Source organism: Bemisia tabaci, chromosome 3, assembly GCF_918797505.1.
Source record: "Bemisia tabaci chromosome 3, PGI_BMITA_v3".
NCBI classification, from domain to species: Eukaryota; Metazoa; Arthropoda; class Insecta; order Hemiptera; family Aleyrodidae; genus Bemisia; species Bemisia tabaci.
The window spans coordinates 34137146-34164091 of record NC_092795.1 but is presented as its reverse complement, the minus strand read 5'-3'; the positions used below and the strand labels follow the sequence as shown (position 1 = coordinate 34164091).

Genomic DNA, 26946 nt, shown 5'->3' with positions numbered 1-26946 from the left:
CACCAATTGAACCAGCCAGGAGAGTAACTACGGACGCATTTTAAGTCTAGTGTTATTGTAGCCTCGGGTCTTTGCGATTTTTCTTCTACATAAGAGAGTGTCTGTTTTATCAGAAAATACATGCACATTAGCCAAGAAACTAACTGCCTGTATTTTTTTTTAATTTATTGTCCATTCTCAAAATAACATTATACTTACGACACCTTGGTGTTTCCATTATTTCCTTGATATTGTTTAGATAAATAATAAACAAAATAGATTTGTTTCCATTTTGTTAGTTTAAGAGGTCTTCCAAACTACACATTGTTATCATTGCAAAGTGCCATGAAGGAATGAGATATCTTCGTCCTATGAACACAATATTTTCCAATATTTATAATTTTCTGTCAAACTTTACGCTCTAGCAGAGGTAATGCTGCACTATATATTATCATATTTTCATTCGCTCCTTCTCTTCCTTTTAACGGCTCCATAATTTTTCCTCGTATTAGGAAGTAATCTAATTGTTATTCAAATTATTTATGTGTAATTATTTCATCGTAAATTTACTTTAATGTCTGAACGTTGTATTATTTTTCCAACTCTCAATTTTTTATCACTCTATAGTAAGTTTGCACCTTTATATTATTATCTTTCTGTAAGTAGCTATTCATAATTTAGAGTTTAAATTTGTTATTTTTGAATTTAATTTTTATTGAAATGTATATGATGCATTGTTATAACTTTGAATCGAGGCGTTGATACTTTCCCTCTTTGAATAAAGCGGACTTCATTGAAAAAAAGCTCAATTTAATTGTTCATTCTACCTTTCTTTGCCTAAGAGACAGAACTATGTAGTGAGTAAAATATTATAAAAGGTACAGTGCAGTGGTTACAATAAAGTGAAATTCAGAATAAAACATTTGCTGGAACAGAGGAAATAAAAGTCTTGTTAAGTTCATTGGTAACATTGATAAAATTTTAATTTTATTCGGAGACATTGGAAAACAAAACTTAATCCCTAAATGAAATTTGACTGGAACACCTTCACAGAATCACTGATAGTATGTTTCTTCAGTGATGAAACACTTCACGACATTTAAAAGCTTGTGAAAGCATCTCCATAATCCATAGTTCAAAAAAAAACCTACAATTGTGGATCACATATCACAACACAACTAGATTTCTAATGGCACTGAAAGGAGGACTTAAAATAAATAAGAGTAGAAAAACTTGAAAAGAGAAAAATAAAGTGAAGAGCTAATCTAAGATTGAGTATTTTGTTCCAACCGATAATTAGAAAATAATTTTGTTTAATTGTTTCAAGAGCAACAACTAATCCGTCAATAATGAAGAATGGAAAATCATCCGTCTCAAAATTTGTTTTGACCATAGTGGAAAGGAACTGGTATAAACTCGGAGTTTCCATTTTGTTTAATCCAGAACAGAAAATTACCAAGAAACTTTATACAGTAATAGAAGTGGAGTAGTGTGATACAATTGTAACAGAAAGGATGACCTCCATAGGAATTTTCAATTTTCACTTCCCTCCTCAGATTTTTCAGGAAGTTTTTATAAAAAACTATGAATTTCTCCATGTGAACTTGAACTCTTGATAAAGATACTTTTTAGTAAAAAATACATGACACACACATGTTATGAATGATGTAATATTTGTTTTTTCAACAAGGAATGGATTTTTTCCTAAGAACTTAAGATTAAAAAGATATAGACGATTTTTTAGCTCATGATTCAAGCTGTAAGAGGAACTTAATTGCTGTGTTGCTTAAATCCTAAAAAAATAAGTGCTCATAGGTGAAGTCTCAAATTTAATTTCTTTGATAAAGTAATTTGTTATTTCTTTTACAGGCAACTCAGCGTTTGTAATTACAAAGAGCCTAAAAACTTAAAATGAATGAGGACTAAGAAATAAAACTACTAAAGAATAAAAATAAATCCCATTTTTGAAATGTGTGATTTAAAAAGTCTAAAACGGATGTAGAATCTGAAAGAAAATAGTGCTTTGCAAAATGATCTGGAACTTCTCCGTAGGTTCAGTTAAAAGTATGTATTCTTAAATTATTTTCTACACTATTTGCTAGCACCACAACAAACCTAGAAGTCTAGGAGTACCTACTACATAGAGCTTTGAGGGCTTATCCATATGATTCCCCTTTACTTCTCAACCCTTAGGACCAAAGCACGAACTCTCCTGTTCCCAGAAACATAAATTAAACTCACTATTTCAGGAGCAGCTAGAACTGTCTTAGAAATTTTCAACTTCTCTTTTTTTTTGTTTTCTTTCGAATTTGACCTAACTTCCTAACCACAAACAAAGTCTCACTTATTATCACAGAAAAGGACAATTTATCACAGAAAAATGGTGAGATTTTGATGAGAACAGAAAAGGTTTGGGCTCACTGGCAGAATGATGTACCTGAACTAATACAGCTTCATACCTTCTAGACCTTCTAGAACTTGTTCAGCCTCCTCTTGAAGTAGTTCCGCTTTTGCAAGTAGCAGCAACTAAAACATTTATAAAAAATGACGAACATATTATTCAAAATTTTCATTTATGACTATTTTTTTATGACATGGTTTATGGCAGCTCCTCGAAACCAAAATTAAGGACTTTTCGTGAGTTCCATCTTATAAAAATACGCTTTCTGAAGGACTTTCGAACTTTTTTTAATCAGCATCAAAATAGGACCAAATTTGGCAGAAAAGCATCACACTACATATTGACGGTGCAAGTCGGCAATCACATAACTCGTTTGCGGTGTCTGAAAATCTCCGCAACTATGTTATTTTTTTAAAGGAGAACAAATGGACATGATTCCTTGCAGTTTTTGCAGAATTTTCCTCGCACATAGAAGAAAAATCACGGCAGTTTTAAGGAATTACCGTTGAGTAGTTTTCCGTTTAAAGAATAAAGTATGACAGGAAGTCTGCGACGTCGCAAATCGAGTTATGTGATTGCCGACTTTCACCGTCGATATGAAGGTCAACTAGAAGGTCTCCAGTAGGCCTCGCATGGATTTTCTCGCTAACCGTTGATGTCAAGGAACCACCAACTGAAGGGCTTGGAGGCCAAGGTGTCTAAGTGCAGTTCCTGCTGTTTCAAAAAATTCGTGTTTGAAGCATAGAATAATAAGGCTACGCCTATAGAAAGGACACTCTCGCAGATTTCGTGACGAAGAAGAACAGGGACCTGGAGCTCTTGAGCTGGAGCTGGCGGGTATTGTTTACATTCAGAAATGAAAATGGAGGCAATAGCCAACTGTAACACTCTAACTGTAGCTGATCACATGTGATTTTATCAGTCATCTGGCCAGCATGAGCACGACGAGGCTGTGGAAATCGTTTTCGTTACATAAATTTTGATACTTAAACTCTTTTACTCCGTGGCAGTGACTTTTACACTTGCAAAACATTAGACTCTCCTTTGGCACCACTGATTACATTTGGCAACCCTGCAATTAGCTGGGCCCTACTATTACATTTGACAACCTTGCAAAGAGGTGGCGGGTTCAGAAAAGTGTAGGGCAACGAGACCTAACCAAACCTGGACACAGCAGGCGAGAGTCACAACGGCCGCTTACGCGAGTGTCCCTTCTATAGGCGTTAGCTTTATTATTCTATGGTTTGAAGTTTCAAAATTACATGAGCCTTATATGGCCGTAAGGATGTTAAAACCTACTTTTTGATGTTTTTAAATTGGATTTTAGTGGTGAATTTTTCACAGAATATACTTTCAAACTAGATTTAGTTGAGTTCATAAATATCTCAATTTATTTAAAATTTTGCATTTAGGCGCCTTGTCCTCCAAGTCCCTCAGCTGCATTGTTGAATGTTGCATCCTCTCAGCTTTTCTTTAAACTGTCACTTTTGAATATTTTTTTTCCTTTTTGCTTTGAAAGCGGGGAGAAAACCGAGTTCCGGCAACTACTGCTCGAGTGCTCACATGTGCCAGAAACGGGCGGCCAGTTCCACCCCCCGACAGCCACAATCAGCTAACAGGGGGTTCGAGAGGGCCACTTTTTAAAATTGGATCACGGAAACACTCAGGAAGATAATTTTCCTGTCCTACCGTCACCACCCTTACATTCGGGTCTGAGTACCCCAAATATGTAGTATAAAAACTCCTTGAGTTCATGCGTGTACCTGAAAGTTTGTTGCAGGGAAAATAATTCAATTCCTTTTAACTTCCTTCCTTTTAATATAACCACCATTGATATTCAAGCATTTTTGAAATCTTGGCCCGAAATTGGGAATCTGTTTGTCAAGGAACTCAGCAAGTTGGCTATTGAATCAATTCATCACAATGTTTCGCACCTCACTGTCAGTGTCCATCATCTACCCAGTGAGAGTCTACTGTAATTTTTTAAAAAAAGATTAAAGACTGGTGGATTCTTAATGAGATTTCAAAGCAGAAAAGGCTCTCGGTGTATTGCAAGTGGAGACTTGACAATAAGGTGCAAAGCTTTGTGAGGAATTGATTCAATGGTCAACCTGCCAAGTTCCTTGACGGCGAGATTCCCAAGCTCAGGCCAAGACTTTAAAAATGCTTGAATATTGATGGCAATGAAGTCGTCAAGTGAAATGAAAGGTTAAAAGTAAACTGTAATGTTTTTCCTGCAACAAACTTTCACACGTAAATATGAACTCAAGGAGGTTTCATACTTTTTCAGTGCAGTTTTGAGGTACACGAATACAGCTGAGAGAGAAATAACAGCAGCACGGGATAGCCCTGTTTCAAATTTTCTCGTGCCAAAAGTTCAAAGCCAAGAACAAATAAGTTAGTGTGAATAGAGGTAAATTCGACTTGAATCAGGCCTTGAACTTGGTCCAGTTTTGAAAGTCTCTGAATTTTTAAATTTTCCTCACTGTAAAGCCAACTTAGTGAGAAAAAGAGTTACTTCCAATATTTTCCATTATACCCTAAATCTAGCATTTGCACTAAAAAGCAAAACAAAAAAAAGCTTGAAAAATGGCAAAATTGTGTTGAACTGAGGGTTCATAGCTTTTTAAGCAAAAAAATCACTTGACAGGGTAAGAAATTTAGCACACTAGCACATGTCTGTGTACAAATTTCACAAAAAATTCGCCGAACATATCAAAAACTTCTGTTATTGATTCCAAAGGGATATGTAAATAAGCTTTCCTAAATTACATTATAAATAGTAAATTCAAAGAGCTTGATGCAAAAACGGCTTTTTTCGCCCCCCTCTGGAATTTCTTCAGACTTTGTCTATTGATTACTCATACTTGAGCGCTTCTTTTCCCAAATTTTCAGACCCCCAAAAAATTTTGGGGGGGAGCTAGGGGGGGTGGAAGTCAAAACCTGTGAACCTCGATATCTCTCGAACGAAGAAAGATATCGAGGTTCGGTTTGGACGAAAAATCGTCTAAAATTGCATACTTTAAGATTCTAAAGGTCGAAATCCCGATATCGCATTTTTAAGTCAACATATGTGCTTTTTTCCAGTTTTTAGGTCTAGATAATTTCTTTTAAACGAAAATTTTACAAAGATCTCAATTTTTTATTTGAACCAAAACCAGTTTTTTAAATTGTTCGTCTTTTTCCGCATCCAACGAGTGGTCCATTAAGCTGGGGAACCAAACGGTTCCGGAGTTATGATCGATTGAAGTTTCCGCTCAACGCGCGCCGACCGATTTTCGCGCGCAAAAAAGTCGGATTTGACTGTTATTAAATCAGATTGACTGTTCAAACTGAGCGAAATGCATTATTAGGGACTCTTGAGGGTCGCTGAGTTCAGAAATTACAGATACTTCCAAAAAATTCACGTTTTTAAAATTACAGCTCTGTAGCGCTATTTTAGAGGCCCACTGAGCGCCGACCGGCCGCTCAGTGGTCCTGTACGGAGCTGTAATTTTAAAAACGTGAATTTTTTGGAAGTATCTGTAATTTCTGAACTCAGCGACCCTCAAGAGTCCCTAATAATGCATTTCGCTCAGTTTGAACAGTCAATCTGATTTAATAACAGTCAAATCCGACTTTTTTGCGCGCGAAAATCGGTCGGCGCGCGTTGAGCGGAAACTTCAATCGATCATAACTCCGGAACCGTTTGGTTCCCCAGCTTAATGGACCACTCGTTGGATGCGGAAAAAGACGAACAATTTAAAAAACTGGTTTTGGTTCAAATAAAAAATTGAGATCTTTGTAAAATTTTCGTTTAAAAGAAATTATCTAGACCTAAAAACTGGAAAAAAGCACATATGTTGACTTAAAAATGCGATATCGGGATTTCGACCTTTAGAATCTTAAAGTATGCAATTTTAGACGATTTTTCGTCCAAACCGAACCTCGATATCTTTCTTCGTTCGAGAGATATCGAGGTTCACAGGTTTTGACTTCCACCCCCCCTAGCTCCCCCCCAAAATTTTTTGGGGGTCTGAAAATTTGGGAAAAGAAGCGCTCAAGTATGAGTAATCAATAGACAAAGTCTGAAGAAATTCCAGAGGGGGGCGAAAAAAGCCGTTTTTGCATCAAGCTCTTTCCAGTTCATGTGAGAAACATCATCAATGTAAAATAAAATGAAATCAACTTATAAAGGATGATCCAAAGGTCTCACTCCATCAGCATTAGGCATCACCCCTGTAACTTTTGAACAAAGTGAGATAACAATTTGGAATCTTGCAAGTGCCCCTCGATCAAAAGAAAAGACTTCTGGGGTATCCCAAAAAAGGGGATCCCTCTGAAAAGGGGTGAGAACCCTAGGGATTATAGGTGCGGTGTGGGACTTCTGGATCGTCCTAGGTGTTGGGCAAGTGAATTGAGCTTAAGTTCACAGAAATTTCCTTCTTCTTTTGATACAGGATGATTTTAATTTTGTCGAAAAAAAGTTAGTAAACAGGAAACTTCTTCCATCGTAAAAAGTACCAAAATATTACTTCAGTGCTCCATTTGACTGAAGTAGACCCTGGTTTTTTTGAGCAGCAAGTGTGAATCATTGTGGTTAAAAACCGCAATTTTCTAAGTTATGAGTTGAACTGAAAAATTTTCAATGAGTGCGAAAAAAAGAGTACTTTTACTTGAGTACTTGTAATGAGTACTTGTGCGTTAAATTTGTAAACTGTAACATGTATCGTGGTGCTACATTTTCTACCCTGTCTTAGAAGCCATTAAGAAACTGCCTTCCTTAGAAAAAGGAGTTGATTTTCAATTTAAACAATGAAAAGTGGATTAAAAGTATACGAAATATTCTGTGCAGCACAAGTATTTACCTTGGCTGCTGCTATTATTTGGCAAGCTACTCGCTTAGGAAGATGATCGATTGCTCTGACCATCGAGTTCACATCTGACCGGGCTATTAATTGAAGATTCTTGTAACCTGCACGCAGTAGCTGTTTTGCACGTCCCTGTGAATGCACAATGAATAAAATGAGAAAAAACAAATTTAGAACAAAATGAACTTCAAACAGAGATTTAAAGGATAATATATTTTTCGAAGGATAAACGCGGGTACGATTTAACTGTAATTTTGGCTCAGAGGTAGTTTTCCTAGGAGATAAATGCGCTTGAGTCAGAAAAGGCAAAATTCAACTACCCAGAGACTAGATTATAGAAGCGGCTGTTCTTGAAATCTTGGTAAAACGATTGAGCCCCCAGGTCTAAAAAATAAAATTAAACAAACTCTTCTTATGAGATCTTGCAATCAATGTAGTCTATCCGAAAACAATAAAAATTACAAAGTAGATCAAGCTTGATGTTTACTCGAAATGTTGAACAATTCAAACTCTATTCTTGGGTTGAAAAGTTAACATTCAAAACATTTTGAGTAATTTTTTCTGTATGTATTGCTTAACCACCGATTTCATTAATGAGAAATCGGTGGTCTGAACAAATACACCAAAAGGAATGATTTCCTTTTGTTGAGTAGTAAGAGTACTTTTATGAGCACTGGTATGAGATTTTCAACTACACTCTACGTTGGAAACAGGAATTCCGTGCTTTTTTGTTCTAGGTACAAAAACTTTTAGCTGCGCTCAAATCAAAGCGTGGCTTGGAACTTATGTACCAAAAAGTTGAGTTAAAAATTTTGTCACAAAAAAAAAAAAAAAAAAAAAAAAAAAAAAAAAAAAAAACAGGCTCAGCTAAATTCGATTTCTCTAATTAACTGAGTCACTAACAGGACTGTACAATAAATATAATCAGAATGAGAAAAAAATCAGATCATGCTATCTACAAACCAAGTACATAATTGGTAAAAAATCTGATTATGCATTAAAAATCATGGGCAATATTACGGCAGCTAAATATATTGTGCACAGTATTGAACGATACATATTGGAGAAATTATTGAAAGTTTGGGGAGACAGGTCATCAATCAAAAATTAGGGATGGCGAGAAAATTTTGTAGAAAGTAAACTCCACATGATGTGAAATTTTATTTTTGTATTTTATTTTATTTATTTGGAATTTTCTAGGAATAATTAGAAATCAAAACTGATGCAAAAATATTAGTAAGCTTTATCAACAGTTTAGAATCCTCTGATTTTGACATTTTTTTCGTAAAAATTGAAATATAGTTTCATGCTTTTACCATTAAGGTTTAAGGGGAAAAAAATTAAAAAAAACTTACAAGCTTGACAGACGGTAACTCCATGAGGGGTAATAGCTCAGCAGAGCAACAATGGACAAGTCTCTCTGACATCTCTTTCAAGAGGACAGCAATCGAACTAAACTGAGTCAGCTCCTAGAATCATGATTATTCAAACCATCACTAAAAAGTTAAATTTTAGAGTGCGTTGAATGATTCACCGTTTTCACTTTTGCATGAAGGAGTTAAAATGGACGATCTCTCGTCTCACTCTACAAGTTGGTTAACTTGAATTCAAATTACAATTTCGTCTAGAAATGATGGCTCTCGCAAATAGCAAATGACCGTTTTTAGTCGCTAAGCAGTTAAACTAGAGTGTTCGCATCTGGACATTACATCCTTAAAGATATTCAAAAATGCTGGGTGTGTAGCTGGGGTGTTTAAAGTTTGCTGAAGTTGTGGAATACATTTTCTGGGAACTTTTTTGTTGACCATGATGCTTATCAAAATTATGAATACACTTGAATCCTTCATCAATATTAAACATTCAACGATGAAACTCCTAAACCATGCATCTTGCTTACGGTGTTTTATAATCTCCGCTCCTACTTTTTTACTTCCTTACTTTATTTTTTTATGGAGAAAAAATCACCATCATTCCAAGTTTTCACAAAATTTTCTTTGCCGAGAAAAAAAAAATCACAGCAGTTTTAAAGAGTAGCTATTGAGCAGTATTCCATTTAAAAAATAAAGTACGACAGGAGGCATCCCGAGCTTACTATCAGTCATAATCAGAAATTTGGGAGTTTCATTGTTGATATTTTGCACTCAGCAGTAAAGGTGCTAAGATTTGGACCCTAACAAAATAAGTAACATCTTAGGAGTAATCCTCGAATAGAGTCAGGGTCTTAAAGGTAGAGAAGGTCAACGGGTGCCTAAATTGTACCTTTCAATACATGATTCAGTCTATAGACAGCAAGTGAATTGACGAGTTAAAAAAATTGCCTAACCTAACTACATTTTTAAGGTACACAAAATGATAATAATTACCTCACAAAAGCGAATGACACTGGAATTGAAACTGGCTGCAGAAGTTAGGAGAGAATGCACTAATCCTCTGGGAATATTGAATAAAGATCCAACTTCCCATACATTCCTGTTCATCCATAATTTATGGAGAATCAAAGTCAAGTAAAATCGATGCATTATATGTGATACGTTGTCCTGAATAAAAGAGCAGAAAAAACAAGTATTAAGGACAAAATTGTATGACTCGTCAACTCTTATGAGTGTAAAACTCCATCTTCTATTCTCTAATGATCCACCATTTTAGACTAGAGAGGCTAGCAAGCGTCTAATATTGACCTGTAGACAAAAATTAAGGACCACAATGTAATGTTTCCTTGCAAAGCTTTTATGCATAATGTGGTGGGTGCATTGAATCTGTTTAAATTTACTCATATGTGAGGGAATGCGCTAAAAACAATAAACATTCCCAAATTCAACTTATAAATAGGATTACATACAGCATTTCTCATTTACGTCAATTCAAAATTCCCGCCCTCGAATAAACCAGTCTACATACAAATCACTAAATTTTTCTAGTTTTACAATATGAAATAATTTTTCCTTAAACTGGACACGTATTTCCGAGGCAGTTACAGGATCTCACAACAACCCCAAATAAGTTTTTTTAGGAAAAAAAGAAAGAAGATGAGGTAATATTTGCGTAAAATATACTGAGGACACCAAAAACTTACGGTAGATTTTCTGCCTGACATAAACTTCATTATGCAGCCATCATCAATGCCAATAATTTTAGCAACGTTCAATTCTTCAGTATCTAGAGCCATGTACTGAGAGGAAAACCACAAAATATGATTAGTCAAAATCAATTTTCAGTTTCAGATTTCCTTCAAACTTGGCAAAAACGAAGCTAAGAGCCACCGGAACATGCCTAACAAATCAAATATAGAAAAAAAGGCCGCTGAAGCCCAAAAAAGAGAAAAGTTGTTTCTCCCTATAGTAATGCATTGGGGATACAAGGCTGTTTACGCACACCGTGCTGAACAGGTTCAATTAAGTCGCGATACATTACAACATTATAGACGAAATTTCAGGTATTTCAGGTAAGGGGTATTTTTCGAGGGATTTTTGTAAAAATTGGTGTCAGGGGGTACTTTCCGACAGAAAACTCGAGTTTTTAGTCGGATTTTCAAAATTCCAAAATCCAAGATGGCGGCAGTGGCCAAAGTGGCGAAGGTGTCTTCCCATTACTGTTATTTTGAAAGTTAATTGCCATGAGGGGCGGCTTGCGGAGCGAGTCGCAGGTTCATCAAGAAGCGAGGAACCAGGGGTCCAAGGGCACTCCCCGGCTAGGCGTCACAGCTTGCATAGCGAGCTAATCACCAGCCTAATTTCATTTATAAGTGTTCATTGAACATGAATGTTTAGAATATTTCTCTGATAAATTCATGATAATTTATGATAAGTTTAAACATCTTGAAGCTTTTTTATTAGCCTGTGAAAAAGATAAAAGTTTTATCCAGAGATTTTCTTTCTTCATCTTTACTTAGAGAAGACATGACACAAAATTAGAAAGGCAATGACATTTTTAAAAATCACTGCATTATCTTGTATTTGTTAAAATATTCAACAGATTCCTTCGAAATTTTGTCTCTTACACACTAACACTTTTAAGCCAAACAAACATAAATATATTAAAAATGAAAGATAGTCTTACCACATTGAAATAAATGTCCTTGTTAATAGGAATTTGACAGGCCATGGAATAGGGCGTGATTAAGTAAAGTCGGTGCAGATAGTTGCTCAGAGAGACACATTTCAACGCAATCTTCAAATCAGCATATAAAACTTTGGCATCATCGATTGTAATGTTAGCTGATACAAGGGAGAAAAATTTAGAAAAAATTAAACTATGAACAGACAAATAAATGGACAAAAGAACAGATTACAAAAGACTCAGATTTAACTGTGTGGACCTTATTGAACCCGATTATTAATATAAGATGACATTATCTATAAATTACCTGTTTAAAGAAACTGAGATTATGCTCAAAATAAATTCTTAAACTTGCTATCTGTTGAACTGTGAAATTTTATCGGCAAGAAAATTTCTGAATCAGCCGCATTAATTTTTTTTTTTTTTTTACAGATCAAAAATTCCGAGATCAGATGTTGTAATGGAAATTTTCTATAACAAAATACACAAAATTTGAAGAATTGTTACAAAGGACAAAAACACTATGAGTAGGACCAAAAAAAGGGATGGAATTATTCAAAGCTCAGGAGTCAACGTTACCTTTCACAGCACCTCGCCCCAGATCACTTAATTGGTAAACGCTCATGTCCCCATGCTTTTTTGTTTGGAGGGCACCAACATCAAGCAAGTCCTTGATTGATTTTTCCAAAAAACCATCAAAATCGGCATCAAGGTCATTTTGGGCGTGAAAGAGCGTGTTATTGAAAAACAATTTGATATCATCTGGTGAACTCACCAGACCAAGACCGACTGCACTTAAGATTAAAGACGGGAAGGCATTGGTCTCTTTCAGTTGACTATCACAGGAATTAATCTGAGAGTTAAGCAGAGTCATGATCTAAAAAAAGAAAAAAATCAGTAAAAGAAGTGAAAGAAACATAAATGTATTAACCTTTCACAGGAGAGTACCGAAACACTAAAAATCAGATTTTGTTGTCACTTCTTTCGGGAGTGGTACACGAAAAATTTGTTACAAAAATTGCCAAAAAATGTCATGTGGAACTAGTGCAAATATGTTTTTAAGTTTGAGGTTCAAAATAGAAGCGGCCATTTAAAATTTTGACCCACCATTTTCAGGAAGCAAGGGATAAACAGGATGAGGTCAGTAAAGAAACTAATGCCAATTTTTTAACTTCATAGCGTTTTAAAATAAGCATAAAAGAAGTCTTGGTACCTATCATGCTTGCCTGAAAAATTTCCACGATGAAATAAGGCCTCTAATCCTGCCGACGTTCACTTAGATATAAATATAAAAATTATAAAAGTAAAATTCATAATAGCACCTCAATAACAATTTTTTTTTTTTTTTTTTTTTTTTTTTTTTTTTTTTTTTTTTCATACACAGATTCCGATTTTTACTTGTTTCTATGACTTTCACCTCCTTCCAAACAAAAATTTGAGGAATCATCTTTTGCAAAGCAAAATTTAGAGTTTTTTTTCTTGTCCTGCCTTCATTGATTTAGGTGGAAAATCATTAAGTTTTTGGGGACACAATTTCAACCGACAAACAGCTTGCCTACCTTCAGAGCATCATTCTTCTGACAGAGCAAAAAACTTTCACCGTCTTCATTAAATCCAGCTCTCCCAGCTCGACCGATCATCTGCTTATACTGGCTGAGCGTGATAAATTTATTACCGACATACGGAGATCTAATGATGACCTGAAATTAGAAAGATAAAACAAACATTCATTAAAACATTCATAGCAAAATTTAGTGAGAAATCGCTAAAGAAAACTCAAATTCACTCACTGAAGATCAAAGGACAACTTATGGGACACCATGTCGTCTACCAACTCGGGTGGAAAAAGATTTCCTCACCAAGTGATCATTTCCTTATAATTTCTGGGTTTTCAGACCTGCTGACACCTTGGGCACATATTACGAAAAACATTGATTAATTCACAATATTGTAATGGACCTGGGGTGAGTCGGGTGTTGGGTTCTGGAGCCCTGAGTCTATCTGCTTTGGGGGTGCAGCGTAGCTCTATACAGGGGAAATAACCTCTAACACGACTTTGTTGGGGATCACACTTTATTCCCTCAAACACTTATGAACTTACAGAGACACGACAAACAAACAAACTTCGTGACCACAAAAATGCACTCGATACGACTAAGCAGGCAAATCTCTGAGTGCTTGGGGCATCGGACCTCGGCGAATGTACACTCTCCCAAAACGCGTAGCTAACTGCCCAGAGTCAAAGCTGAGGCCGGCCATGAGACCTCACTCGCAGCAATCCGAAACCCAAAACACTGGGTACAGAGGACACACACCATTTCCCCGGAAATTGGGTGTGATCCATTGCAATATTCTCGGGTTTTTACTTTGATTTTCATGAAAAAGAGGGTAAAACAAGTGAACTAATTTTCTTCATTGATGATGTTTCATATGACTGACTCCAATGAGATTTCGTATTATCTACAGGTTAAAAAAGATAGAACATACCCGTTTGGCCGGTAAATTGACTCCTGCTGCAAGAGTTGAGGTGCAACAAATACAGCAAATGGTGTTTGAACAAAACGCTTCTTCGAGCAGTTTTCTTTCGGCAATCGTCAAACCTAAAAATCGAAATATGCTTGATGACAATGACTTTTTCTAAATAATTGAGACTTTGATACTTTGAGTAATATCCAGTTTTTCGAATTACTTTGACTGGTGGCTTAAAAAATGTGAAAAAATTTTCAACTGCAGCGATAAAATATAACAAAATTAGGCTCTTTGTTTTTCCTCACTACACAATAGGTTTCAACTTTCAAGGGAACTTATTATTTTTTCGCTCAATCGCTACTGATATTACACTTAGTTACTTCACACAAAATCAATGAGCTGTCATTAAGGCAAAGATTATAATTTTCCGAGAGGCTTGTTGCATAGAATCACCTCAAATCCAGGAACCTCACAACTGAAGAACCTGGGCGAAAAAGCTGAGGGATTGTGCGTCAGCTAAATTTTGTTATTATTTTATTAGAGTGTCTTTACCACTTCTTAAACAAGATAAGATTTTAAAATTAAACCTTTTTATGTTCAGCAGACCGGAGCTCAGGATTGGCACATAGAGACTTGGATTTTATTAATCTCATTGTGTTCCAAAGGTTTCAAAAAATATCAAATCAAATAATAATAAAATTTGGCCTGCCCTGAATCCCTTGATTTTCCATGCACAGTTCTTTCTAATAAACAGAAATGGACGTTCTAAAAAGTCAAGTATTAAATATATTCTGATTTCTCGGTTGCATATGACTACAGATTTGTTTCTGAATCGGAAATACACATGGGAATGAAGTACTGTTTGATGAAAAAAAAAGTTTGTACCGGAATGATGATATGCAACTCCAAACGGAATTGTTTGTTTCAAGATTTTACAAATATCTCCATTTCCTTCCTCAGCTAAGGCACGGAGTAAAGCATGTCTTATGTCTTTTTTTGGCTCCTGGAAGGATCTGAAAAATATACATAGAAAATGAGGAAAAATGAAAATAAAAACCATGACAATGGTTTAGACTGGAGCAGAGAAAGAGAAAGGTAATTATAGTACAGGGATGAACAAGCTGCGCACCAAGTCAATTTTTCAATATTCTAAGGAATTACATGATATTTGAATAGTGTCTCATTTCAGTATCCAATTTCACTGCAAAACGGTGAACAGCATCTCCTTTGCTGCACGACCAACCCCTTTACTGCAGGAATGGACATCACCGTACCAATGGGCCTCTATAAATAAGAGGGTATTGAAACAGCGGACCCGGGAGGTTTTAGAGGCAACTGAGATGGACTTCTGGCGTAGATCCGCTGGTATTTCCAGAAAGGATCGCGTCAGGAATGAGAGGGTACGGGAGATCATGGATGCCAAACAGACCATCGTGCATGACATTATGACAAAACAACTCATTTGGTATGGTCATGTCCAGAGAATGGCAGGAGACAGGTTGCCGAAGAAGGTCCTTGACTGGGTTCCTCCTGGGAGAAGACGCAGAGGGCGCCCAATGAAAGGTTGGAGGGAAGGGATTGAAGCGGAAATGTTAAGGTGCGCAATCCCCCAAGATTTGTGGTTTGAAAGAGAGCAGTGGAGGTTAGGAGTCGTAGAGCGCGAGGAAGTGCTGTAAAGCGACCTTTATATATATATTGAAACAGTCTATTGGAGATCGTTCACTGTTTTTCATTGCCTCCTCCACCTCATCTAAGAGCGTAACGGAGCAAAGCTTAGCCACATTAAAGGCTATGGATGCTACATAGGAGACATTTGATACATTAAAAGAGAGCAACTGCAGTATATGGACCATTGCAATAAACAAAAAGCATATACCAATGACTTCCTCTGCACATGCCATTACTTCCTTCAGAAAAACCGTGGCGAGCACACACTGGGAACGTAGATCCGTCTCAAGATAGTGAGTGCTCCACCAGAGGCCAAAACCATTCTCTTGGGTCAAAAACAAAAATAGGGCGGCCAGTAAAAGCCCCGCGTGGATTGTTGGTACAATACTAACACATTTCCATCATAGTGATCTCAAAACTTTGACGAGCTTGCCGGCACAATTTTTAAGGCATTATTAGACTTTCCGTACCATTCTACGTGCAGGTTTTTTGCGCGAAAGAAGATTATTTTCCTGGGCTTCAATTTCTGCACCGTGGAAGTATTCTATTTTTTGTTGACAACTTTTCTTTTCCATGCGAACTATTTTCCATTTTGTTATTTCTCTTTCCATTCCGTGAATTATTACGGTTTCTGTGCAATCTATTTTTGACAAGTACAATGAGAGAGTTAATTTTTGCGTTAATTTAAACTTTTTTTTTGCATGCCGATAAATCACACCCTCTTTTTATTACTCTGACTTTTGCAAAACAATGGAAAAAATCTCTATTTCTGAACATCCAATTTGAGGAAAAAGGTTCACAGAAATTGTTCCTGCTCTTCGGAATGGCACTAGCTGAAGTTGCTGAGTCAATACACAACTAACAAAACTATCCAGATTTTTAGATTGCTTGAAACCCTTAAATTACATATGGACATTGAGGAGAAACATATCGACGGTGTAAGTCGGCAATCACATGCCTCTGTTTGTGGCGTCAAAGACTTACTGTCATACTTTATATTTTGAACGGAAAACTACTCAACAGCGATTCTTTAAAACTGCCGTGATTTTTCTTCTGTATGCAAAGAAAATTCTGCAAAAACTTCAAGGAATGATGTCAATTTGTTCTCCTTTAAAAAATAACATAGAGGCGGAGATTTTCAGACACCGCAAATGAGATATGTGATTGCGGACTTACGCCGCCGCTATGTTCCAGTTCGTGTAATTTAGTCGGAAAACTTATTTATCTAAAATTAACAAACCATAGTAAATAAAAAAATAGTATATTTCTTTCAGAAAATATGCTAAAAATGGTACTTACTCATTTAGAGTCCTACAGATAAGCAAGGCAACGTTCTCGCAATTTTTTTTCGATGCACAGAATACTAAACAAGAATAATCAGGAATGACTTCTCTCACTAGACCAGCTACAAAGTCAGGATCATTAGGCTGCAGACAAAAATTCATTGAGCTATTAAAATCAAAGGCAAAACTAAAGGCGAGCGAGAGGGCCCCCATCTCCCCCATCAGAAATCTATTTAGCCCCTCCCAGAAAATTTGATGAATTTTACTGGATAAGAGCAAGATATGTCTCTTATCCCTGAAATTGTATTCAAATCAACTTTTTGATAAGAGACGGTTAACATAACTCTTAAGAAAATTTCTAAAAAAATTTCCAGAGCCCCCTGGACCCCCTTTTGGAGACATGGAAGCTCCTTTCAGACCCCCCTTTGGGTCTGATAGAGCCCTCCAGATGCCCCTTGCTTGAGCGCCTTTTCAGTGTCCCCCAGGCTCCCCATGATGAGGTGCTCTTCTGACCTCCTCCATAAAAAGTCCTAGTTCCGCCCATGGTTTAAACAGTTTCTTTGTGGGCCTGAAATGAGAAAACATGTAACATATTTACAAAAAGTATAAGAATCTTCGAAAGGATTTGCGTGACTAGGAAAACTGTTCCAAGATTCTGCCCTCTGTTTTAAATTTAAAATATTGAATTCTTTCGGCATCATACCTCATCTATATTGTGGGTGATTTTGTTTGCTAAATAAAGGGAAGTAAAAAAAAAGAGTGGGATAAAGATAGAACATTGTACACTAGGCAAATCCCAAAGTAACTTGCTAGGAGAGTTACTTTGATGGAAAACAAAAATTCAACACTGTTAACAAGAAAATATTGCAAGACTAGAAAATATTCACCTGCAGTTTTACTTGTCGCAGAGGTGTCAACTTTTTTCCTTCTAAATCACTGGTGATTGAGTAAACTTGAGACTCACATTTAACATATTCTGTGAGTTCTACAGGCCGAAAGTTATGGGTGAAAACTTCTGCATTCAAAAAGGTTGCTAGTTGAAGCAGATTACCTATTGTTGCGCTCATTCCTACGATGTGAATCTGCACTGCATGGGACAAAAATCAGACATTGAGAATTTTATAAAACAAGACGGATGTAAGGCTATTGAGAAAGTAAAAAAAAAAAAAAAAATTAAAAGTCTATGGAAAAGGTAATAAAGAAAGGAGGGGGGATTTTAACAATAAAAAAAAAATTAAAATTCTTTCTAGATATGTCAAAACAGAGCGAGTCCTTTGAAAGGACAAAAAACTTCCCCTTTTGAAACCCATTTACTTTGACTTGCTCTCGGTACAAACATTTCATGGAGCGCATCACAAAACAAGTTTATCTTCATCGTTCAGTTTCAGCAATTCTACATTAAGGTGAATCCAGGCTTAGAACTTCGCGATTTGGCCACCACGTCGCACTGCTCCGAATAGCCGCATATATTCGCCAAGATAATAAAAACCGTATCACTTATTCAAGATTGGGGATCCAGGGGATATAGCAACATACTCGAGGAATCCTCAGTAAAAAAATCTTCTTAAAATTCCCAAAAATGAAGTCGTAACTACGGCGGAAAGTAATTTCCATTGCTGCAATGGGAGAGAGAGAGACAGAACATGAGGGATTCGGTTGCGCGCTCGGCCGCCACCTCTGAGCTGAAAGTTTCAGCCGTACTTTCTCTGTGCTTGTAATTCTAATTGCCAATATTTTTGGCTCAAAAAATCAAGCAAAAATAATCTATGTCTTGTGGATCTGCTTTTTGTAATTTGAGGAATATTATTTCAGTAATCGTCGAAGGAGAGTGAAATTCTCAGTGGCGACTGGTGGCGCTATCTCTAATCTTGAATTATTTCTAATCGAACCCTGGATTCACCTTAATGCGCTCTTTTTTGGCTTTCTTTCAAGGCTGTTTGTGCAAAAGCGGCTATCCGCTTTGGAATGGAAAGACTTGTAATACTGTGCTTATGGTAAGACAGTACTTGCAGAGAGTGGACAGTGATCTTTTTCCAGAAATAAACAAAACCCCATCTTTAATTTCATTATGATTTGACTGATAAATGACTAAATTGAAACTTATGATTCCTTCACTGTCAATATAAATTTCAACTGATTTCCTGTTGAAATTATTTTGTTTGTCCAATTTAATAAAACGAGTAAATTTTCATAAGTTCTTTCCCCTCAATGGGGGTTCTTTCCCCTGTTCTGGTATTTTCAAGTGATAAATTTAGTCCATTTCAAGAGTATTAGCTTACACTTACAATTAGCATACATAATTTTCGTCAGAGTTGCTTCAAGGATGGCTCCCCTTGGCTCACCAATCAGGTGCAGTTCATCAATAACAATGAGCCCGATTTCTTCCTCAAGTCTACCTGTTTCATATAGGTTGTTCACAAGGCCTGATGCTTTTTCGATAGTAGCAACATAAATTATCCTCTTCCGACGACGTTTAACAGGAGGAAACACGCCTTTTCCACCAGCATACTCTTCAACTACAAAATTCAGCTCAACTCCAAATGGCGATAGAGCTCGTACCTGAAAATGGAAATTTCAAATGAAAAACTTGAAACCTTGAGTTATTGATGAAATCTCAAATGAAATTTTAAATTTAGACAGTTCATCTTAATCGTGTACTTCCAATTTGCTTCCCCTTTCAAGGACACAAACAATCTTGTTGCTATTACTATTTTGAGCATTATTTTAAGAATGAATGTATGTGGTGAGGATTTGATAACTTAGCAAAGTTTCCCTCTGAATGGTACAGCGGTCAACACCTGCACCAGTTCGAATTTCATATGGGGCACAGCAAGATGCTTTCAATAAAATGCAAGCAATTAAGCAAGTAAGCTTCATGTCAGTTTAAAGGGATGAAATACCGTACAAAAATTAGCACTTTCTCGCTCATGTAGAGCTTCCTCCAAAGTTAAGGCTATATTAAAAGAGAGAGAGGACAACAATTACACAGAAATGCATCAAACTATGCTTCAGTCTATCAAACATTGGACGAGTGGGAGACACTGGCTGCATAAAAAAAAGAAAAAGAAAATTAGCCGAGCAGAAACTTATGTAGCCTTTATAGGATATTCCATTTAAATATCTCTGAGAGTTGTAGGGAAGCCAAATACCTTTTCTTGCACTATGGAAACATAGGGTAGAATGAAAATGACATTCTTTTCGTGGATGAGCATTTCCCTGAACATTAGTATTTCAGCTACCAGAGTTTTTCCACCGCTAGTAGGAAGAGCATAAATTAGATTCTTCCTTTTCTTGATGGCCTCCAAGTTCAAACATTCCTTCTGCCAAGCTGCAATGAAACAAACCATGTACATGAGCAACAAAAAAAGTACAACAGAAAAAAGAAAACGAAAAATAACCTGACATTCTGAAGACAAGGTTTACTTCAGTGAGTTACCTTAATTATTGTTTTTCAAGAGAGAAGAAAATCAGGAATTTACCCTGAGGTAAATTTTTTTGAAAGACAAATACTTCAATATATTTGCTCTCAAGATGTATTTCAGGATTCTATTTTTTCCTACCGGCAAAACTTCAGCGATTTTTTGAACAGTAAAATAATTAATTTTAAGTTCCTTCACACAATGGTGCCTTTGCTTGGCGATGATCACATACTGAAAAAATATTTTTACGGAAGGTAATTATTGTTTTGTTTCTCACTTCAGTGATGCGCTTTTTAAATTTGAAATATGAAGATAAGAATTTGCTTTTAAGTAAAAGACAGAGTTGCACTGAGGGAGAAGACCAGTGAGTCCTGGCATGAGAAAAAGACTCATGTGGAAGACCGACTTACCATAAAGATCAGGTATTCCTTTGTACTTGCTTATCAATAATTTGACTTTGTAAGGAAGACCGAAGAACTCCTCTGAAATTCTCAGGACATTACTTTTTTCTTGACGTACAGCACACTTTTCTCCGTTATTTGCTTTCAGCTGCTCTGTGATATTTTTACTAACCATCAGCTTGGAAGTTAACCCTTTGGCGTCGGAGTAGTTAAAGATTTGTTGAAGCTTTTGTCACAAGCTGCATTATTGTCTTTGGAGTCAAAAGAGACTCCAAGGCCTGAATCCCGGGATTTTAATGGAGGGGATATGGAATAATCAGCTCCTTTGGGCGTTGAAGGAGTGGTGTCCCATGAGTTTGCATCATCTTGACTTAGTACCAAAGTAATGTTATGCACATCACGCTGGTTGAAATTATTCGCACTCTCATTTAAGGCTTCGCGCAGACAGCTTGTTTCCATCCGTTCCTGGTTGTCAAGGTTTGAGATATGCAATTTTTTTGAATCTGGACAGGATGGCTGTAATTGCCTTAAGCAATACCTGCCATCAATTTCATTCTCATCAACAGTTTTTCCCTCAGGATCATATTGATCCTCTGACGTCAGGGATTTGACTAGTAATTCTTGCTTTTCATTCGTCTTTCCAAGTTTTTCATGGATCTGACGAGAACGATCAGCTAAAGCTGAGGTCTCCACTAGCAATTCAATATCTTCTGGAAAAGAACCATCAGCATTATTCCAGCTATCTGACGTTTTTTCTTTGACTAAATTATCTGGATCAAAATTCTCTAGAGCAGAATCGTCTGACATAAATTTGTCAGAGTTTTCAGTTACATTTGAGGCTGTATCAGGATTAAAATGATCCAAATCTGAATCATTAAATTGATCTAAATATTGTTGGCTAGTTGATTTTTCTAATTTAGTCGGCTTAGGAGTACTCATTGAATTAAAGCTCAATTGTTGATTAAAAACTTCACGTCCACTTATGAAAGGACTATTTGATAGTGATTCAGGATTAAAATTCTTGACCGGCGTTATTGGTGATGGTTGCTGGACAGGTGAGGTAAAGGTACCAGGGGTAGACTTTTTTGTCTCCTGCAGACTGATATTTCCAGTCCTGTGTCTAGTTACAGGACTACACCCCGGCACTAAGGGTCTGCTCTGACAGCTTGTTTCTACCCTTTCCTGGTTGTCAAGATTTGAGAAATGCAATTCTTTAGATTTTTTAAGTTTTTCGTAGGTCTGACAAGTACGGTCAGCTGAAGCTGAGGCTTCCTCTAGTAATTCAATATCTTCTGGAGAGGAACCATCAGCGTTATCCCAGCTATTTGAGTTTTTCTCTTTGATTACCTTATCTGGATCAAAATTCTCTAGAGCAGAATCATCTGACATAAATTTGACAGAGTTTTCAATTACATTTGAAGCTGTATCAGGATTAAAATTATCCAAGTCTGAATCATTTAATTGATTAAGATTTTTGTGGCTGGTTAATATATCTAATTCAGTTGATTTGGGAGGACTCATTGAATTCAAGCTCAATTTTTGATGTAAAACTTTACGCCCACTGGAGGAAGGACTACTTGATGGAGATTCAGGACTAGAATCCTTGACCAGAGTTATAGGTGATGATCGCTGGGTGGGTGAGGTAAAGGTACTGGAAGTAAGCTCTTTTGTGCCCTTCAGAGTGCTTTTGCGGGCCAGATATCCTGTCCTGTGCCTGGTAACAGGATTACATCTCAGCGATGGTGAGACATGATTAAAATGTTGGGATACCTTTAAAGGCGATGTCGATGGTCGCTCATTTTTCCCCCTTTTTTTACGAACAGGGGTTGCTTCTAGATGTTTATCATTGTACTTTCGTTTAGAGGGCTGATCATCCATATTCAAGTTATTTCATGTACTTAAAAATTAAGAGAGGCCTGTTCTTCAAAAATATTTAAAATTCAATACTTCCTTTGACGATGATTTTGGGAAACGATGATTCCACTAGGGTGTAATGAAGTATGTACTGTCTGAAGAGCTGGAGCTCACATACTATTTGCTGAGACACAAAAAGAAAACTTTACAAAATTTCGATTTTTGGATTAAATAAGTAGGTAAAACTAATGGAGCGGACGGTTTCAATTCAATAGGTAATATATATAGGTATCAGTTTTTGGTTTTTGGCATTTCAATTTAATTCGTAAACAAAACATGAACACACTCACACTGACACGACCGTTACCGTTACAGCAAACTGGCAACCACGCAACGGCGTGTTTTTGATGACGTCATATTATTTAATCTGGTAAACATAACCTCCAAATTACCATAGAATTCCTCAAAAAACAAAATTACAAAAAATTGATAAAACCAGGAATTTTAAACCACAAAATTAGATTAAAATTGTGCTACTATTCATCTAATATTATTCGTAGTCTAAATTCTGGTTTGAATACTCAGAGAAATATTCAAATGTAAACTCAGCCGATTCATGCAAGTATTTTTTCACCAACTGCAGAACAGGTAAAGTTCATTTATTCATCTTGCCCCTAAATTTCCCATGATTAATCTGTAACGATTATCTTGAACTCATGCACCTCTGCTCCTCGTTCAAATTTAATGTAAGTCTTCATAAAGTTTAGCCATCTTTACCCAACGCTCACATCATGTTTGTTAGTTCATTCAAACACACAACATGTCAACGACTGAATGATGGGAAGCAAGCCAGTAAAGATATAAGACACTTTAAGTGATTTGTCCGTAATTCTGGCAAGGTCGATCTGGCATGTGACACATTGGATTGGTTAGGTTTAAAATCTTGGCAGACATCGACTTTTTTGCCGGAAAAAGTACGATAACCCCTGGGCAAGAGTCCTTAGAAGCATTTCCAACTAAGAAATCAGTAAAATTCTGAGAGATGTAAGTAGGATACTCTTGGGGGAAAAAACCTTGCATTCTATACAGTAATTAGCCTGCGTGCATCTGCATAACACCATGGTGGTTATTTCTTGAAAAGAAAGTCCCAACACACCTTCATGTCAAAATTATAAACCATAATGATGGGTACCTCTCCTTGCAAATTCCTAAGATCATTGAACTACCATCTTGTTTTCTTTTTCACAGTGATTGATCTCCAGAATGGAAAATCAGCTGGACATTATCGACAAAAGGCTCAGAACATTGGAAAGTAAGATTTTTGACTCAGATGATGTGAAAGAAGAATTCAGCAAATCAAAGTCAATCTTACAGGTGCTCAACGATTCGCAAGAAACTCTCTCCTCTGCTCTAGCTGGTCAGTCAAAAATTCAACAGTATCTACAATCATTGGATAAACTAGATGCCGTTCTAGACCCCAATTATGAGAATAAGTTCATTGATTTGGAAGTCAAAATATCTTTAATTTTAAACAACCATGAGAATATTATAAAGTGTGCTAATTTGCTAAGTGAATTTGATAGGAAAAAAGACACAGTACTAAGTGAAAATTTGTCGAAAATTATTGCCGACCAACCAAATTTGAGTAAAGTTATAGATCAGCAAATTGTGGTGAAAGGAGCGGTAGAAAACCAAACTAAAAAAATCAGCGATTTAATGTTGAAGTACACATCATTTATGGAAAGTTTAAGCAACTATGTTTCGCTTCTTGATAAAAAGTTAACAGAGTTGGAGAACGCAAAGATTTCAGCAGAAGCAGAATGAAGGCAAATTTTGCCTATTTTTAAAAGTTTATTTAACTTTTTTTGTAAACTTGCAAAGGTCTAACAATTTTTGAGGGGATCTCAGAAAATGTGCCACTTATTTTACTGTCCATTTTGATGCATAATAAAATTTGCGAATAACTCTATAACTTTTCTCTCAAAACTGTATAATTTACGTATTTATCGTGTTGCATATATTATTTCACCAATTTATACTTTGCTAACAATCCAAAGAAGAGAGGAAAAAAGAATAAAATAATTTAATCAGACATTTGCACACACATTTTGCTTTCCCGTTAATGCACCCATGCTTTTTGGCTATTTCATTATAAGAAGCCTAGCAATAGTAACATCATTCCACCAAAACCTTTGGGGGGGGGGGGGGGGGGAGAGCAAGTGACCTGACATGACCCATAACATGATACATAAGTAAATAAATGACTAGCTTCATGAAGGCATGTGACGATAACTTAATAAAAGTTAATTAATAACTACTAATTTTATGAACATGAGTTCAATATGTAATTATAAAAATAGGTATGTAATTAGAATACCTAACAAAGATTGTTCAAAAATCAAGTTTTCAGCAATTTGATCAGTTTTCTCGTCTTTTGTCGTCTCGGTCTTCTCAAACGCTGGTAGGACGATCTCCCCCCCCCCCCCCCCCTAATGACGTCACTGCATGGCAATGGCTGAACTTGGAAAGGATGTTTTTTTATTGTTGAGTCTCAGAATTTTTCAAGGGAAACAAATCAACCTCTTCGCTTTAAACTCTTACAGGATATTCTTCAAATACCTAGAGAGGTAATAAAAAACTAAAATTTTTAATAAATTATAAGTACTGATTAGTTTTCTGATAATAATTGAACTGTTACAGAAAGTATGTAATGTCACTAAACGAGGTATGTCGTTTTCGAGTTTAGCCATTATTATCGATGTTGAAATCAGAGAACCTGCAGTTGTTTCAATTGCTGTGGCTCAGAACAGCTCTTCTTTTATTTTTTGTGAAAATTTTCTCAGAATATTTTCAAATGGACAGAGAAACAGCACGTCCAAACTAGGGATGGTGGAATATTTAGATAATCGAATATTCGATATTCAAATTATCGGCACCGAGATAATCGCATCACATTCGAATATTCTTTTGCGAAGTATTCGAAATTGCAAATTTGAATATTTGAATAATCGCATTCGAATATTCGAATAATCGCATTCGAATATTCGAATAATCGCTTTCGAATTCGATAATTGTCCATCCCTATTGTCAATCTCGTTATTAATTAAAATTTGTCCACAACTCCACACAGGAATGACTGACCGTCCCGTCTTAGTTAAAAGTGACATTTATCTCTCATGGTTCATATAAAATCAAAAATCGAAGCAATAATCGAAAATATTCGAATATTCGCTTTCGAAGTATTTGCAATCGCAAATTTGAACTCTCAAATAATCGCAATAATCGCATTCGAAAAGTTTCGAATATTCGAATAATCGCATTCAAATTCGATATTTGTCCATCCCCACTCCAAACTCATAGCAACAAACAAGATTGATGGTCCCTCAAAATAATAAAGTATGAGAAGAAGGCTGCAACCTTGGAAACCAAGATACTCATGTTTTTTTCGTTTCACCGTTAACAGACAATAGCAATAAATGCATCTCATGGAAAACTTAAAATGAATCCATGAGATTTTGTTGATTATCTTTTTGTCCGCCTCATGAGTGTTTATTTTAGTTGTGAAGGTTGTGTGATCATTTCCGAACCAAAGCCGGGTTCCTAAAGGAGTAGTGATGCGACCATGACTGATATCAGTGGCCAAACTTAGAGACCAGGTACCTTGATTGCCAAAGTTTCAAAATTTCTCCTTATTTTATTCTTTTTCTAAAGGAAACAGGCTAACTTTCTTACAAGTAATTTTCACAAAATTATTTTCAAACGGAGAAGAATAATACAATACAAGATTCCTGAAATTACTTACTTAGCTGTATAGATTTGTGTATTTCTAGAAACAGATTAAATGGATAACTTTACTGGCCGTTTTCAGAATTTTCTTTTTAAAAGTGACTTTTTACAGAAACATTGAAAGGTCATAAGTTCCTTGTCAGGGGGACTAAATTTTATCGCTAAGTTTCTCTTGACAATTTATTTATTAAAAAATGGTTGAGTTTTCTCGGAAAATTTTTGGTGAATTTTCTTTTTGATCCGACGATAATTCCCCTCATTGTTCAATGTGAAACAACCTCCGGTGAACAAGTATTGAGACAATAAGATCCCTCCTCACGCTTGTTTGTTAAAATTCCTGCAAAATTAGTCAATTCTACTCTCTTCTCAAGGGAAGTTTAGATGTATATATATATTTATAAATATTATATTTGTATATTATATTTTATTTATATTTTATTTGGTCCAAAACTTCAGTAAATTTTTACTCTTATATAGTTAGAAGCTATATTTTATAAAGGTTTTCGATTTTAAAATTATTGAATTCTAATACATTGAGAACAAAAATTCCTCGAAATGAGACCGTTAGTTCCGCAGGAGGGGGGGGGGGGGGGGTCATAAAGTGTCCCTGAACATTCTGAAACTTCAAAATGGAACTGTGTTTTTAATTTCACGTCTACTTACGTATGCGTTCCCGCTGGGAAAGCGCGCGCGCATCCAAAACAAAAGTTTTTTCCCTCGCTCGGCAACCAATGAAAAATTATTGCCGCGCGACCGCGCGACCTATCATTTTCGACGACC

The 26946-nt window shown here is 36.1% G+C and overlaps 2 protein-coding genes across 3 annotated transcripts; one reads left to right on the top strand and one right to left on the bottom strand.

The window, feature by feature from the left end:
- Window positions 1-944: 944 nt before the first annotated feature.
- mus301 (mutagen-sensitive 301) lies at window positions 945-20701 on the bottom strand. The gene is made up of 15 exons (XM_019061168.2): window positions 20536-20701; window positions 19856-20034; window positions 18992-19265; window positions 17594-17793; window positions 16723-16850; window positions 14641-14768; window positions 13774-13886; window positions 12846-12986; window positions 11866-12163; window positions 11287-11444; window positions 10304-10399; window positions 9594-9767; window positions 8586-8699; window positions 7228-7362; window positions 945-2505 (listed from the first exon to the last, which is right to left on the bottom strand). Exons 1-15 carry the CDS (start codon window positions 20699-20701, stop codon window positions 2422-2424), a joined length of 2388 nt encoding a protein of 795 aa, XP_018916713.2. The 3' UTR covers window positions 945-2421.
- Window positions 20702-22836: 2135 nt separating this feature from the next.
- LOC109043846 (uncharacterized) lies at window positions 22837-24472 on the top strand. Of its 2 annotated transcripts, none has more exons than XM_019061166.2 (2): window positions 22837-23028; window positions 23629-24472. In XM_019061166.2, exon 2 carries the CDS (start codon window positions 23644-23646, stop codon window positions 24202-24204), a length of 561 nt encoding a protein of 186 aa, XP_018916711.2. In that variant the 5' UTR covers window positions 22837-23028; window positions 23629-23643; the 3' UTR covers window positions 24205-24472. The 2 variants fall into 2 exon arrangements, with proteins under 2 accessions (XP_018916711.2, XP_018916712.2); XM_019061167.2 differs by having other exon boundaries at window positions 23019-23126.
- Window positions 24473-26946: the final 2474 nt, after the last annotated feature.